This window comes from Berghia stephanieae, chromosome 12 (genome assembly GCF_034508935.2).
Source record: "Berghia stephanieae isolate SIO BIC M18660-M18661 chromosome 12, UCSD_Bste_1.3, whole genome shotgun sequence".
NCBI classification, from domain to species: domain Eukaryota; kingdom Metazoa; phylum Mollusca; class Gastropoda; order Nudibranchia; family Aeolidiidae; genus Berghia; species Berghia stephanieae.
The window spans coordinates 41,426,563-41,440,878 of NC_088371.1; the positions used below are offsets into that span (position 1 = coordinate 41,426,563).

Here is a 14,316-nt window from a genome sequence, read left to right on the forward strand (position 1 = left end):
TTAAACCGTAGCCTTCGTAAAGTTATAGCCTGACACTGACCAAAAAATGACGTCAAAATGCCAGTCTTTTGCCACGAGAGAAAACAAATCGTGAGTTGTATTCAATAATTCAACCAATGAAATAACTTGTTTCCATGAGCTCTACTAACGACAACTCACTAGACGCTACACAAACCTAAAAAATGACGTCAAACTGCCAGTCCTAGAGGGTTCTAGTGTCAGGCTATGATAATATGTTAACGATGGCTACGGTTAAATTCGGGCTCTATGAGCCCTATGGCTCTGAAGGACTACTTTTAAAAAAAAATCCTCCGCGGTGTTTGTCATCAACACATAAGGTCGAGTGTAAAGAGCGTCAGTGACCTCTGACCTCTGACCTTCGTCGGTTTTCGAACTTCCACAACCAAAGGATCTCATCTCTCGTTCTACCAATCTTCTTGTGCGGCTATGTGGTCTAGTGGTATGACACTCGCTTTCGGATAGGAAGGTCTTGAGTTCGAACCTCGCTCGGCACATAGTTGACTCCTTGGAGAAGGCTTTTTATTTACATACTCTCACCGTACTCAGGTGTAAAATGAGTACCTAGTCTTTGTCCGAAAAAATTATAATATCGCCTAACAGGCGTCATGTCCCGTTCTCAATGTTAAGTGTTGCTGTTGGCCAGGGACCCCTTGTAAAGCGCTTTGAGCACGTTTAGTGTGTTGGTCTGTTTAATCTGGTTGGCTGGTGGTGTGAGTATTTTACCAAAACGAATAGCATCAATATGAATTCAATTTCTAGCACAGTGTTTGTTCATCTCGACTTATTGTCGCTTTGCCAAAATAGCCGGTGACCCACGTGTACGTATTGGCAGGTCTGGTAACCCAACAAATTGTTATGTGCTTGTAGTTGTAATGGAAACTACTCTCAGACACGGCAAAATATTGTCCATTCAAAAAAAAAAAAAATATTAACAAAAATTAAAAATGAAAAATTAAAACGCCTATATTATTTGCATCAATTTATCAGACCTGTAAATATGTGCCCTTCGGAGACGACGGCCCGTTGACGTCATGGCTCGATAATCTTACTGGTACACACAGGGATGTGTTTTGGGCGTTGTTGTGTTTTTACTTTATGATGCAGGAAAGTATAAACTCATGAAGTGGACGGCTTGAGTTTTGGTTTCCGTTACGGTCATGTAAGTAAAAACAAACAAACAAGCAAACGAACGAACAATTAAAAAAAATGTGTTAACATTGCAATCAGGAAAAGTAGAGTAGAGGAGTGTGTGTGCGTGGGGGGGGGGGGGGGGGGGGGGGGGGGGGGGCTGCATAATCCCATCGTAAGGATAAAAATCAACGTAAGAAGGAAGAGAGAAACCAATAAAGCCACATGCAACAACGACAAAAATAACAAATGAGTTGAAAATAAGATACTTACACATACACATATACAGACACATACAGACGCACACACATAGAGGCAAACATACACACACACACACACACACACACACACACACACACACACACACACAAAGTAACACCACCAAAATTCACATGAATGGCAACATCAAAATACATAATATAAATTTTCCATCTGTCAATAATGATTGAATCATACAACACGACATAACAATTGATAAAATTCTCGTTGGCGTTTAGCATTACTGATGGCTCATATACACACACTCGCACACACATACACACACACTCACATACACACTCACACACACACTTACACTCACACACACACACACACACCCACACACGTTCTCTCTCTCTCTCTCTCTCTCCCTCACCCCCCCCCCCCTCTCTCTCTCTCACCCATAATAATTTCTTGATAGTTTCAATCCTAATATATTTTCTTTAATATTTCCCTTTTTTTCTCTTTATTTCAGACTGGCCATAGAAAGGAAGAAAACACAACCCACCCCCACCCTCCCTAATTCCAATTCAGAATAACAAACTTTAACCAGACTTGTGCTGATAATAAAATCAACCCAGTTCCCATGTTCATCGATTAAAACATGAAAATAATTTGAACTACTTCAAGCATTATGACTCTATATACAACGGAATATACCATTATCTATTGCACACGAAGACAACTTTGAACAAACAAACAAACAAACAAACCCCAACAAAACCCAGAAACCAACAAACAATTCCTACTCGCTTTACCCTGCTATCCCAAAAAGACTGGACATTTGCTTCTCCCCCCCCCCTTTCTTTTAAACTGTCAAAAACAAGCGCCAGAAGCAACAACAAAAAAACATCGTGAAAAAAATTCAACTCGAACACTGAACTCTCACCATGACGAAGAAAACATCATTCGAGCTCGACCACCAGAAAGAGCATCTCTCCAAAGACACAGACGACAGCGGAGAACTCAAGTCCGTGAAGAAGATCGACAAAAGCAACAATGCTCGGTCCGTTGACGTGGACGTCGGGTCCCCCAAGAGCACCGCGTCCCTTCGTCAGAGGAGGAGCAGCGCCCGGGTTCAGACGTCCCAGAGTCTGGGCGTTCTCCACTTTGATTCGTCTCCGACATTGCCGTGTCTGGAACTGGAAGAAATCGACAAATCCCTGGGTAGGTGATTTAGGTTTTTATCATGATATTATGATCAATATATAGTTTTGTGTCTATTTGACTAATATATTATAAACTAACCATTCTATAATTATCTAGAAGTTCGACCCCCAGCAGTTGATGAAGCAGAAAATATAAACAAAGAAGCAAAAACCCCGGAATGGTCCAGCATCCTTTGAATGTTAGAACTTAAAGACAAACGTGTGGTGTCCGGGGTCCCTCAACTGAGAGGGTCAAGAATAGCCCAACGCCAAGCCAGCGTGTCGTAAAAGGCGACTAATGGTGTGTGATTCCCCCATCTTTGAGTCACCTGGTCCTCCAGGTTGGGGGTTGGCAAAGGGTTAACACCCCTTTCCGTTAAACTCAAACCGTTACAGAAACGCAGACAGACAAACCAAATCCTTTTTTAGATTGGGCGACCGAAGAGATAAAAAAGTTAGCTCGGGATAGAGAAGGATGGAAACTGTTTGTCTGTGGCCTATACCCTGACCCAGGGTGAAAAAGGCAATGATGATGATTATTTTAACCTCCTGCTTGAGCTCAACTAGAGTTCCTTGCCTTTATTTATTTATCTGTTATCAATTAATTAATTAATCTATTAATGTCTTTATTAATCATTTATTTGATATCATCCCATTCACATACTCTGTTGAACTATTTCTTCTCATTCTTCTAAAATTGACGTACAAGTGCTAGATAGTCTAAATTATAAAATGTAAGTGTTGCAAGTTTTCGTTGAAAGCGAGACTCGTCAGTCTGATTGGCGCCGAGAAGGTGTCGCATTCAAGTCTCGGATAACCACGCCTCTCGGACAGTCGTCATAATGTAAACAATGACAGTGATAGGATACAATAGTCTGATGTCAGCTATTTATAGTGACTTTTTTTTTCCCCTTGGAAACTAAGAATTAAAAAAAAAATTCAAGTCCGCAGCTCTGTAATAGGATTCAATAGTCTGATGTCACGTACGCCCAGCAACCAGCAGCTTGGTTCTAAACAAAGAAAATCGGTACTTTTATTCTTCATGCTGACTAGAACTTTTTCACATGTCATGTGATCAGAATGTATTAAAAGTCAAAACATGATCAGATTTATAATGCTTTTCTACTCTGGATACACTTTTATGCTAGTCGGAGAAGTATTTCATTAGGGCGTCCGCCATTGTTCCGATAGTTTAGAACCAGTTACTAAGTTACTATGCGTCATTACGAGGGAAGTGACGTCACGACTGTTGAATCCTATTGGCGAACATAGCAAACTACACAGGTTTTACTAGCGATGATATGTGTCTAAGTAAAATAACCACTGAATTTTACTTTCATTCTCACTCTCCCATACCCTTCTTCTTTCTCCTCTTAAACTTCCTGTTCCCCCCCCCCCCTTTCTCTCTCTCTCCCCCCCCTCTCTCTCTCTCTCTCTCTCTCTCTCTCTCTCTCTCTTATATATATATATATATATATATATATATATATATATATATACGTGCACGTATTTTCAGGTCTGATAACCCAATTCCTTATGGGCCCATTGTTGCAATGGTAATCTCAAAAACATGACCCAAAATATTGTCCATAGACAACAATGTTAAACTAGGCCCATAAGTGGGTTCGGATGTCAGACCTGCATATATCATGTACACACCGATCCCGACGTTGCATTTGATTTATGCAAAGGTCACGTAATCCGGTTATTCCACGCTTCGACAAACACCTGATATTTACGCCTCCTGCTGCCAAAGAGTTCTTTTTTTTTTTTTTTTTTGTTATTGTCAATTATAATCAAACGATATGATGACAATAATTAGTGATGTTGAAGATAAATCTTTGTAATAAATGTTACATAAGCTGTCACTTAAATATGCTGTATCGATTTCGAGGTGTGTGTTAAATAATGACTCAACACATCTCATTTTGCACCAAGCTACACAGACTGTGTTGTTATAAAACATGAAATAAGCAATAATGTATATAATTATTATTATAAGCCATGAGAATTTCAACTCCAAAAGCAACACATTAGATGACGTCACAGGGACACAATAGATTAGCATTAACTAGCTACACACTGCGTTCAAACTTATAATGAATGACATTGAAACGGGTAGGTCACGTGACGTGGCATTTAATGACATATGTATTATATGTTTATATTGTAGTTGAATACACGCTGTTATAAAAGGCTATTCAATATAATTATAATAAATAATATATATATATATATATATATATATATATATATATATATATATATATATATATATATATTATATATGCGTGTCTATTGAGTTAGAGAACAAAACGTTCTTTTTAACTTTTTTTTTTCCAAGAGAGATCAAGCGATCACCGGTGTGTCGCCATTGCAGACTGTGTCATTCTGGATTAGGGAGGTTCTACACATTGTTTAAAATCCTTACACACCGATATAACGTTCATTCATTTAGGCCTGGTGATCAAAAATTAAAAGCGAAATTATTAACGTTTAGTTGTGACGAGTTGGTTCGGACATTACAGTTGATTCGGACATTGCAGTTGATTCAGACATTGCAGTTGATTCGGACATTGCAGTTGGTTCGGACATTGCAGTTGATTCGGATATTGCAGTTGGTTCGGACATTACAGTTGATTCGGACATTACAGTTGATTCGGACATTACAGTGACCATGCCTGGAGGTTTGATGATAGCCCAAGACAATGTCGGTAAATGATAACGATGAGATAACTTTTTACATTTTACACAGTTTAAAAAAATATATTCAATGTATAAAATTGACGTCATTCAGATCTTTGCTGGTGCTTTTTGTTCCCCGGGGAAGTTATTCAGCCACAGAAGTCCGTTGGCGTGCAGGGCAGATGGTTACTGTTTCTGTTACATGATTTTTTTGGGGTCTTTTCAAGGCTTGGGTTTCCAATACCCCAGACTCGGAAGAACAGAATTTATTTTGGAGATTCACTCATAGGCTTGTTCTGGCTCCGCGGTTTTCTTTTTTTTTTTTTGCACAGCAATGAGGGCGCAAAATTAGGGAAAATTTACGGATTTGCACACATTGCACCGCAAAATCTGCACGTTTTGCAAATTCTTGACAAATTCATTCTTTCATTCTTTTTTGAAAAATTATTTTTGCGAAATTTGCAAATATTCTCCGCGATGATGAAGATTACTGGAGTGGAAACTGTTTTGTTCCCATACGAAGCCTTTCCAGTTTCACTCTTTCGTTATTATTTGGAGTGGAAACTGTGCCTTCCCTCACAGCTTGTGTATGCCGTTAGATGTTTTCAACCATCAGCTCTGCCGATGTCCAAAGGAGTTTTTCTTTGTACAATCAGATTTTAAGTGCTCGAATGAGAAGTTTGAGCCAGGCAACCCTGAAAGCTTTGATTTTCCTTTATTTCATTGACAGCAATTGTTTTATTGTAATTTTGTTTTCCCAACTTTGTGCCTATTTCCAAATCAGTATAATTTCTGGAAAAATTTGCCTATTTTTAGTCCCATATATTTGCATAATTTTGAGTTTGAAATTGCGTAATTCCGCGGGGATATTTTATGACATGGGTTTGCTTGTAGTTAGTTGTTAGGTTTTGAGACAACAAACCTGCAACTTTTTGCTAAACTTGCAAAATTTACTTATTTTCTTATGCAAAATTCATCATTTAATTTTCTTTGCGAAATTTTGAAATATTTTTTGAAAAAAAAACCGCGGGGTCGGCTTGTTGCACTCCTGATCTCAATGGCCACACCCACGTTGGGTTCATTTGTGACCCTTCGCCTCAAAACGGTATTAAGTCGGGATTGCTAAGATATTGGAAATTGAATTTATAGCCAGAAATATCAGACTTGTGTTGAGTTTGTATGTTTTATTGATGAGAATGGATACCATATTTTAGGATGATAATGCCCCAACTATTTATAGTTTTGACCAGTTTAACATTTAATTCGGCTTTTAAGCATATATGGTTCGTTCCGACATTATACCGTTTTGAGACGATGGGTCACATTTGAAGACCACAGGGGAAAAACGATCAAAGTCACATTTTTCAGCTATTGAGAAAATCAAAATTAAAGTTTGGAAACCCATTGAAAACGCCACATGATAATATGAATTGAACTGAAGGCGAATTACTAAACGTATATATTTTGACCACAAGTCAGATGCATATTATAAAAAAAAACAACAAGCTATTGGTTGATTTTAATACCCAATTATTGTGACATTAGAACAGTAAGGGTCTTTCGGACTTTGATCGATTTTACCCTGTGGTCTTCATTTTCGAGTGTCCTTCTCTCTAGCTGGTTTCTCTTTCTCGCTATTTATAGAATCCTTTTTTCCTATCCTTGGCCATGACCTCCTTCTACTAATTTGGCGGGTTTCTCTCGATGACGAGCTTTGTCCACCCACGAGCTCTATCTACCTACCCGAAGCTATCCAAATCATTTCATTTCATTTCAACATGTTCCTGGGTACAAAGCAGATATAGGGAATGAGATTAGCGGAAGAGTAGCGTCCCTTGATTGGACCTATAGTCTGTGACGTCACCGGCGGAAAAGCTATTAGAGAGAGAGAACGTCATGTTGGTTGTGCGCATGCGTCTCTCGTCCTCGCTTCCTCTTCCGCTAATCTCATGCCCTATTGCGCTAAGACACTAGAGAAAATGGTGTCAAAATTAATAGTGAGCTCGGCATTCAAACTCGTCCTGTTGTAACTTTGACCTCGTCCATAAATTATTATAAAAAAAAAGCTTTTTTCCCAATGAAATACAGTGCTGTAAGTTAATATATTTTTAAAAAATCCAACATTGATGTTAGTTAATCTTAAAACAAAAAGGATGATGTGTTATGAATGGTAACAGCTTGGGGAATGGCATAGTACAAATTATGATAACGTTTGTTTTTTTTCAATGTTTTTGACGATTTACAAGCCCTAAGGAATCCCCCCCCTCTTTCTCTCTCTCTCTCTCTCACTCTCTCTCTCTCTCCCTCTCTTCTTCTTCTTCTTCTTCTTCTTCTTCTTCTTCTTCTTCTTCTTCTTCTTCTTCTTCTCCTTCTTCTTCTCTATCTATCTCTCCTCTCCCCCTTCTTCTCTTTCCCTTTCTTTCTCTCTTCTTCTTATTCTCCATCCCCCTCTCTCTCTTTATATTTCTTCCTCTCCCCCTCTCTCTTCTCTCTCTCTGTCTCTCTCTCTGTCTCTCTCTCCCTCTCTCTCTCTCCCTCTCTCTCTCTCTCTCCCCCCCTCTCTCTCCCCCTCTCTCTCTGTGTCTTTCGCTCCCTCTCTCTCTCTCTCTCTCTCTCTCTCTCTCTCTCCCCACTTTACTCTTTTCTTTCTATATCTTTTTCTCTATCTCTCTTTCAATAAAAGAAAACAGTAGTCCTCCAGAGCCATTCGGGCAAAAAGCCAGGGTTTTGGTTGATGCCCTATGGATAGGACACAAATCTATCGCAAACTACTTTCCGCCAGATCTATGAGACCCCAGCTACCCAATCACTAGTGGGTGGACATGGGGAGGGATTAGAGCAAAAATCTCGTCAATGACTAGGGTGGATGTCGGTTGGACCAATCTCGATATAATTCATCTCGTACCATCTCGATATAATTCATCTCGTACCAATCTCGATATAATTCATCTCGTACCGATATCGATATAATTCATCTCGCACCGATATCGATATCATTCATCTCGCACCAATCTCGATATAATTCATCTCGTACCAATCTCGATATAATTCATCTCGTACCGATATCGATATAATTCATCTCGCACCGATATCGATATAATTCATCCCGCACCGATCTCGATATAATTCATCTCGTACCCATCTCGATATAATTCATCTCGTACCATCTCGATCTAATTCATCTCGTACCATCTCGATCTAATTCATCTCGTACCAATCTCGATATAATTCATCCCGCACCCATCTCGATATAATTCATCCCGTACCGATCTCGATATAATTCATCCCGCACCAATCTCGATATAATTCATCCCGTACCCATCTCGATGTCATTCATCTCGTACCCATCTCGATATCATTCATCTCGTACCGATCTCGATATAATTCATCCCGCACCAATCTCGATATAATTCATCTCTTACCGATATCGATATAATTCATCCCGCACCCATCTCGATATAATTCATCCCGTACCAATCTCGATATAATTCATCCCGCACCAATCTCGATATAATTCATCTCTTACCGATATCGATATAATTCATCCCGCACCCATCTCGATATCATTCATCTCGTACCAATCTCGATATAATTCATCTCGTACCGATATCGATATAATTCATCTCGTCAAAGGTGTGCGGTTCGATGTCCCACACGAGCGATCGACTCCATCGGTCTACACACCTGACCTGCTGTCAGGCGAGACGAACCAAGCTCGCCCAATGTTGCCTTTCCGCACCCGTTGTGTACTCTATAAATAAGATATTCAAATTCTAATAATATACTAAGCAGACGACCCGTGGAAGTTGTAAATCACTTCTCCCTTTTATCGTAGCCATCGTAAAGTTATAGCCTGACACTGACCAAAACATGACGTCAAAATGCCAGTCTTTGATCACAAAAGAAAACAAATCGTGAGTTGTATTCAATAGTTCAACCAATGAAATAACTTGTTTCCATGAGCACTACTAACGACAACTCACTAGGCGGTGCAAAAACCAAATAATGACGTCAAACTGCCAGTCTTTTTGGGTTTCAGTGTCAGGCTTTAGGCCCAACTTAACGATGGCTTCGCTTTTCTCCGCATGCGTCATCCCAGGGAAGAAGGAAAGTTGAAAATCACCGGGCTCGTCATTTCAGGAAAGTAACTTGGGTTAAATGGAGCGAAAAATAAGCTACAACTTTGTTTTACTATCTCAGTCTCAAGAAGCAAGAAGGAACATCGGTTGAGGCAATTAAATAATGTTTGTGAGTGTGAAATTCCCGCATTTAACGTATTGAAACGAATTTCCAGAATCTTCTAGGTCACAAAAAGTGTGCGGATCGAAAGTCAGGATCATCTGTGCGAAGCTTGTAGGTTTAGAACTCTTTATCAATTTAAATATGACATCATAAAATAGACGTTCGTTCCCCACATAATAACACCCCCCTTACCATCCATGCTATTTATCTCTCTCTCTCTCTCTCTCTCTCTCTCTCTCTCTCTCTCTCTCTCTCTCTCTCTCTCTCTCTTTTCTTATCTGCTATACGAGCTAACTATCTGTGTGTCCGTCCATCTATCTATCTATCTATCTATCTATCTATCTATCTATCTATCTATCTATCTATCTATCTATCTATCTATCTATCTATCTATCTATCTATCTATCTATCTTTCTATCTATCTGTCTTTCTATCTATCTATCTATCTATCTATCTATCTATCTATCTATCTATCTATCTATCTATCTATCTATCTATTTATCTATCTATCTATCTATCTATCTTCGCAAAGTCCCAGGTTTGAGAGTTTTTGCCAAGATGAGGGTCATTGAAATCGATTGATATTTGAAGGTCTAGTTTTCTGGCCAAATTTTTTAATATGTTTTTTTTCCCCCAGAGTAGGACAGAATAGATAGTTCGAAGATGACGTCACTCTGGTCTTTGTTATTGTTTTTTGCCTTCCGCGTTTATGAGTAATGCTCTCTGAACTGTATTAACCAGACTATAAACGTTCATGGATACAGACAGTTTTGTGTTTTGGTCCGTTATACTTCCGGATGGCAATGTTATGAGCATCTTAGCCAAGCGCATACTATCTATAGGCAGATAATCTAAATGAATGTTATTGTTATGAATATTGATATTGATGTGTAGTTATGTTTTATTGACGGTGTGTCATCGCTAGGCATCACCATTGATGACATGTCAGATCGTCGTTACCGTCATGTCAGTTTCTCATCATGTAATCAATTTGCACCTGTGTGTACACCCCCCCCCCTCTCTCTCTCTCTCTCTCTCTCTCTCTCTCTCTCTCTCTCTCCCTCTCTCTCTCTCTTTCTTTCTTCTCTTTCTCTCGTTCTGTGTGTAGACTGTGCATTTTTCTTTCATTATCTCTCTCCCATTCCCTTCTTCTTTCTCCTCTCAAACTTTCTGTTTCCTTCTCCCTCTCTCTCTCTCTCTCTCTCTCTCTCTCTCTCTCTCTCTCCCATTCTTCTCTTTCTTTCGTTCCCTGTGTAGACTGTGAAGTTTTCTTTCATTATCTCTCTCCCATTCCCTTCTTCTTTCTCTCATCAGTAAAAAAAAAACATTGCATACTGCAGATTCGGACATATGAACAAAAGCTCACACACATCCAATTACACACACAGAACACACACACACACACACACATATACACACTGTACATAAATATATTACTCACACACACACACAAACACACACAACCCCCCCCCCCATATATATATATATATATATATATATATATATATATGTATACATATATGTACACACACATATACACACAAACATATCGTATACATGTACACACGAAATATACATACATGCATATAACATAACATAATATATACACATACATGCACATACACACACACACACTTAACTAAATGTATGCATGAGTGCACACACACACACACACACACACACACATGCACGTACGCACACACGTATGCACTTTGCAATAATTCCTGGCATAATCTAATTTAAATACTTCCCAAAGAGATAGGTTTTCAGTTTATTTTTTGAATATATCAACGCTGCTTTCAAGTCTGACTGACAGTGGGAGTGAATTCCAGGTGATGGGACCTACTTTACTGAATGATCTGTCGCCAAAACGTTTAAGATAAGTTTTTGGAATTTGAAGGTGATACAATTTTGAGGACCTGAGATTTTGAGTGGGGTTGTAGGGGACAATCAAGTCTTGAATGGAGGCAGGGCTTGGTGAATTGATGGCATCAAAACAAAGTAGAACAATTTTGTATTCAATACGAGCGTTAACTGGTAGCCAGTGTAATTCCCTCAACATCTATCTATCTATCTATCTATCTATCTATCTATCTATCTATCTATCTATCTATCTATCTATCTATCTATCTATCTATCTATCTATCTATCCATCCATCTTTCTATCTATCTATATAGTTTATGTAATATTTAGGCATTCATCGCATGTTAAATTGTAACATGTAACCCCCCCCCCACCCCCGTTGTGTGATATTGATCAATAGTGCACGGTTCAGTGTGTTCCACCACCCCGTGTGTTGTTGACATAGAGGGAGTGGTTGGTTGTCGATGCTCCAACAACGTCCTTTCTACCGCAGGTTCTTTGAGAAAAAAAAAAGAAAAAACCCCAAAACAAACGCGTATTTAAAATTTTGGCCTTAAAACTCGACCTTAGAATATCGATAGATTAAAATGAGTCTCATTTTGACAAAATCTCTCAAACCTGGGAGGGAAAGAGAGAGATAGATAGATAGAGAGAGAGAGAGAGAGAGAGAGAAAGAGAGAGAGAGAGAGAGAGAGAGAGAGAATGAAAGAAAGAAAGAGAGAGAATCAGAGAGAGATAGGGAGAGAGAGAGAGAGAGAAAGAGAGAGAGAGAGAGAGAGAGAATGAAAGAAAGAAAGAGAGAGAAACAGAGAGAGATAGGGAGAGAGAGAGAAGAGAGAGAGAGAATGAAAGAAAGAAATAGAGAGAAACAGAGAGAGATAGGGAGAGAGAGAGAGAGAGAGAGAGAGAAAGAGAGAGATAGGGATAGAGAGAGAGTGTGAGAGAGAGAGAGAAGAGAGAGAGAGAGAGAGAGAGAGAGAGAGAGAGAGAGCGGTCAGAAAACGTTTGGGTTACCGTTCGTGAGACAGATTGATAATAAATTGATAAATAGATAAATAAATGAATGAGTGAATGAGTGAATGAATGAATGAATGAATGAATGAATGAATGAATGAATGAATGAATGAATCCTCAGTTGAACGAATGAATAATTGAATGAATGAACGAATGAATAAATGAATGAATGAATGAATATATGAATGAATGTTGAATATATGAATGAATGAATGAATGTTGAATATATGAATGAATGTTGAATATATGAATGAACGAATGAATGAATGAATATATGAATAAATGAATGAATCCTCAGTTGAATGAATAAATCCTGTAAAATAGAAGAACGCCTCCAGTGGGTTTCATCAGTCAGTCGCATTCCTTCTCCTGCAATAAACCGATGACCTAAAAACCATTTCTAGGTCAAACGCTGTGATTGGTTTTCACACCCAATCACCTTATCCCCCCCCCCCCCTACACCCCACCCCATCCTCCGACCTGCTCCACTGTGTGTGAGCCACCCTCATCTCATTCCGCCGTGCCCAAAATAGTTTATATCACTTCACATCATTCCAGGTTATTCCTTCGTTCGCGTGTATAGGCGGTTATGTATTGTGTGTTTCTCACAACAATTGTTGTTGGGGAATGGAGGGGGGTGGGGGGGGGGGGGGTCAAAGGAATGTAATTTTGATTTGACAAAAGAAGATGAGATATAGATAGATAGAGAGAGAGAGAGAGAGAGAGAGAGAGAGAGAGAGAGAGAGAGAGAGAGAGAGGAAGAGAGAGAGAGAGAAAGCGAGAGAGAGAGAGAGAGCGAGAGAGAGAGAGAGAGAGAGAGGAGAGAGAGAGAGGAGATCGAGAGAGAGAGAAAGAGAGATGGAAAGAGAGAGAGAGAGAGAGAGTGAGAGATGGATAGAGAGAGAAAGCGAGAGGGAGAGGGGGAGAGAGAGAGAGTGAGAGATGGATAGAGAGAGATAGCGAGAGGGAGAGGGAGAGAGAGAGAGAGAGAGAGAGAGAGAGAGCTAGATAGAGGTAACTGACAGGGTAACAAGACCGTGGCTACAACTCCAAACAGACTCGAGTTGTGATTATTATTGATGTCTCGTTTTCTAATAATATTAAAGCTACGCCACAGTCAGCGTGATCAGTTACTTGATGGGTGACAATAATTTTACTATTCCAATACACAATCGTCAAAACGGGCTTAAACGTTAGCCATCCAGAGCCATTAGGCCCGTAGAGTCGAACTGGAGTTTATCAGCATGAAAAGGACAATGGCAGTTGCTTGCTACCATTTGGATAGGACGCTAGTCTATCGCAAAGTAGGCACCTTCCGCCCGACCAAACAGACACAGATACCCAATCACTGCTGGGTGGACAGGAGGGCGGGGGGGGGGGGGGGGGAGGGGGGGGGAGGGAAGCTCAGGATTTTTTAAAAATCTCGACTTCACCCGGAATCGACGTGGGTCCCTTTGCGTGTGAAGCGCGTGCTCTATCAACTGTGCTATCGGAATCGCCACCCAAAAAAGGCGTACGTGAGCGGTGGATATAATCGAAGATTCGACGACCTCTACCAAATCAATGGCTCTTGAGTCCTAGACATGGACTGGCTGGTTGTATCGTCCGTCCATGGGTATCGATTCGATTTGAAATCTTTCGATTTTTATTATAAGGTATCGATGCCTAGGGGTAGAGAGAGAGAGAGAGAGAGAGAGAGATTGAGAGAGAGAGATTGAGAGAGAGAGAGAGAGAGAGAGAGATTGAGAGAGAGAGAGATTGAGAGAGAGAGATTGAGAGAGAGATTGAGATATATATATATAGAGAGAGAGATTGAGAGAGAGATTGAGAGAGAGAGATTGAGAGAGAGAGATTGAGAGAGAGATTGAGAGAGAGAGATTGAGAGAGAGAGATTGAGAGAGAGAGAGAGAGAGATACATTTCAAAATACTGTCTAAAGATAAAAACTACCGACCAC

The 14,316-nt window shown here is 39.8% G+C and overlaps 1 protein-coding gene across 2 annotated transcripts in view; it reads left to right on the top strand.

Annotated features, from left to right (window-relative positions):
• The first annotated feature begins 1,909 nt into the window (after positions 1-1,909).
• The window catches only part of LOC144957814 (sialin-like), a 71,937-nt gene continuing 59,530 nt past the window's right edge, over positions 1,910-14,316 (top strand). Inside the window, exon 1 of one of the 2 annotated variants that reach the window (XM_078889258.1) lies at positions 1,910-2,574. In XM_078889258.1, the coding sequence (XP_078745384.1) occupies positions 2,298-2,574 (277 nt within the window). In that variant the 5' untranslated portion in view covers positions 1,910-2,297. Of the gene's footprint in view, positions 2,575-4,896; positions 5,270-14,316 lie in introns of those variants that run through there. The other variant, XM_078889259.1, reaches the window with a different exon arrangement.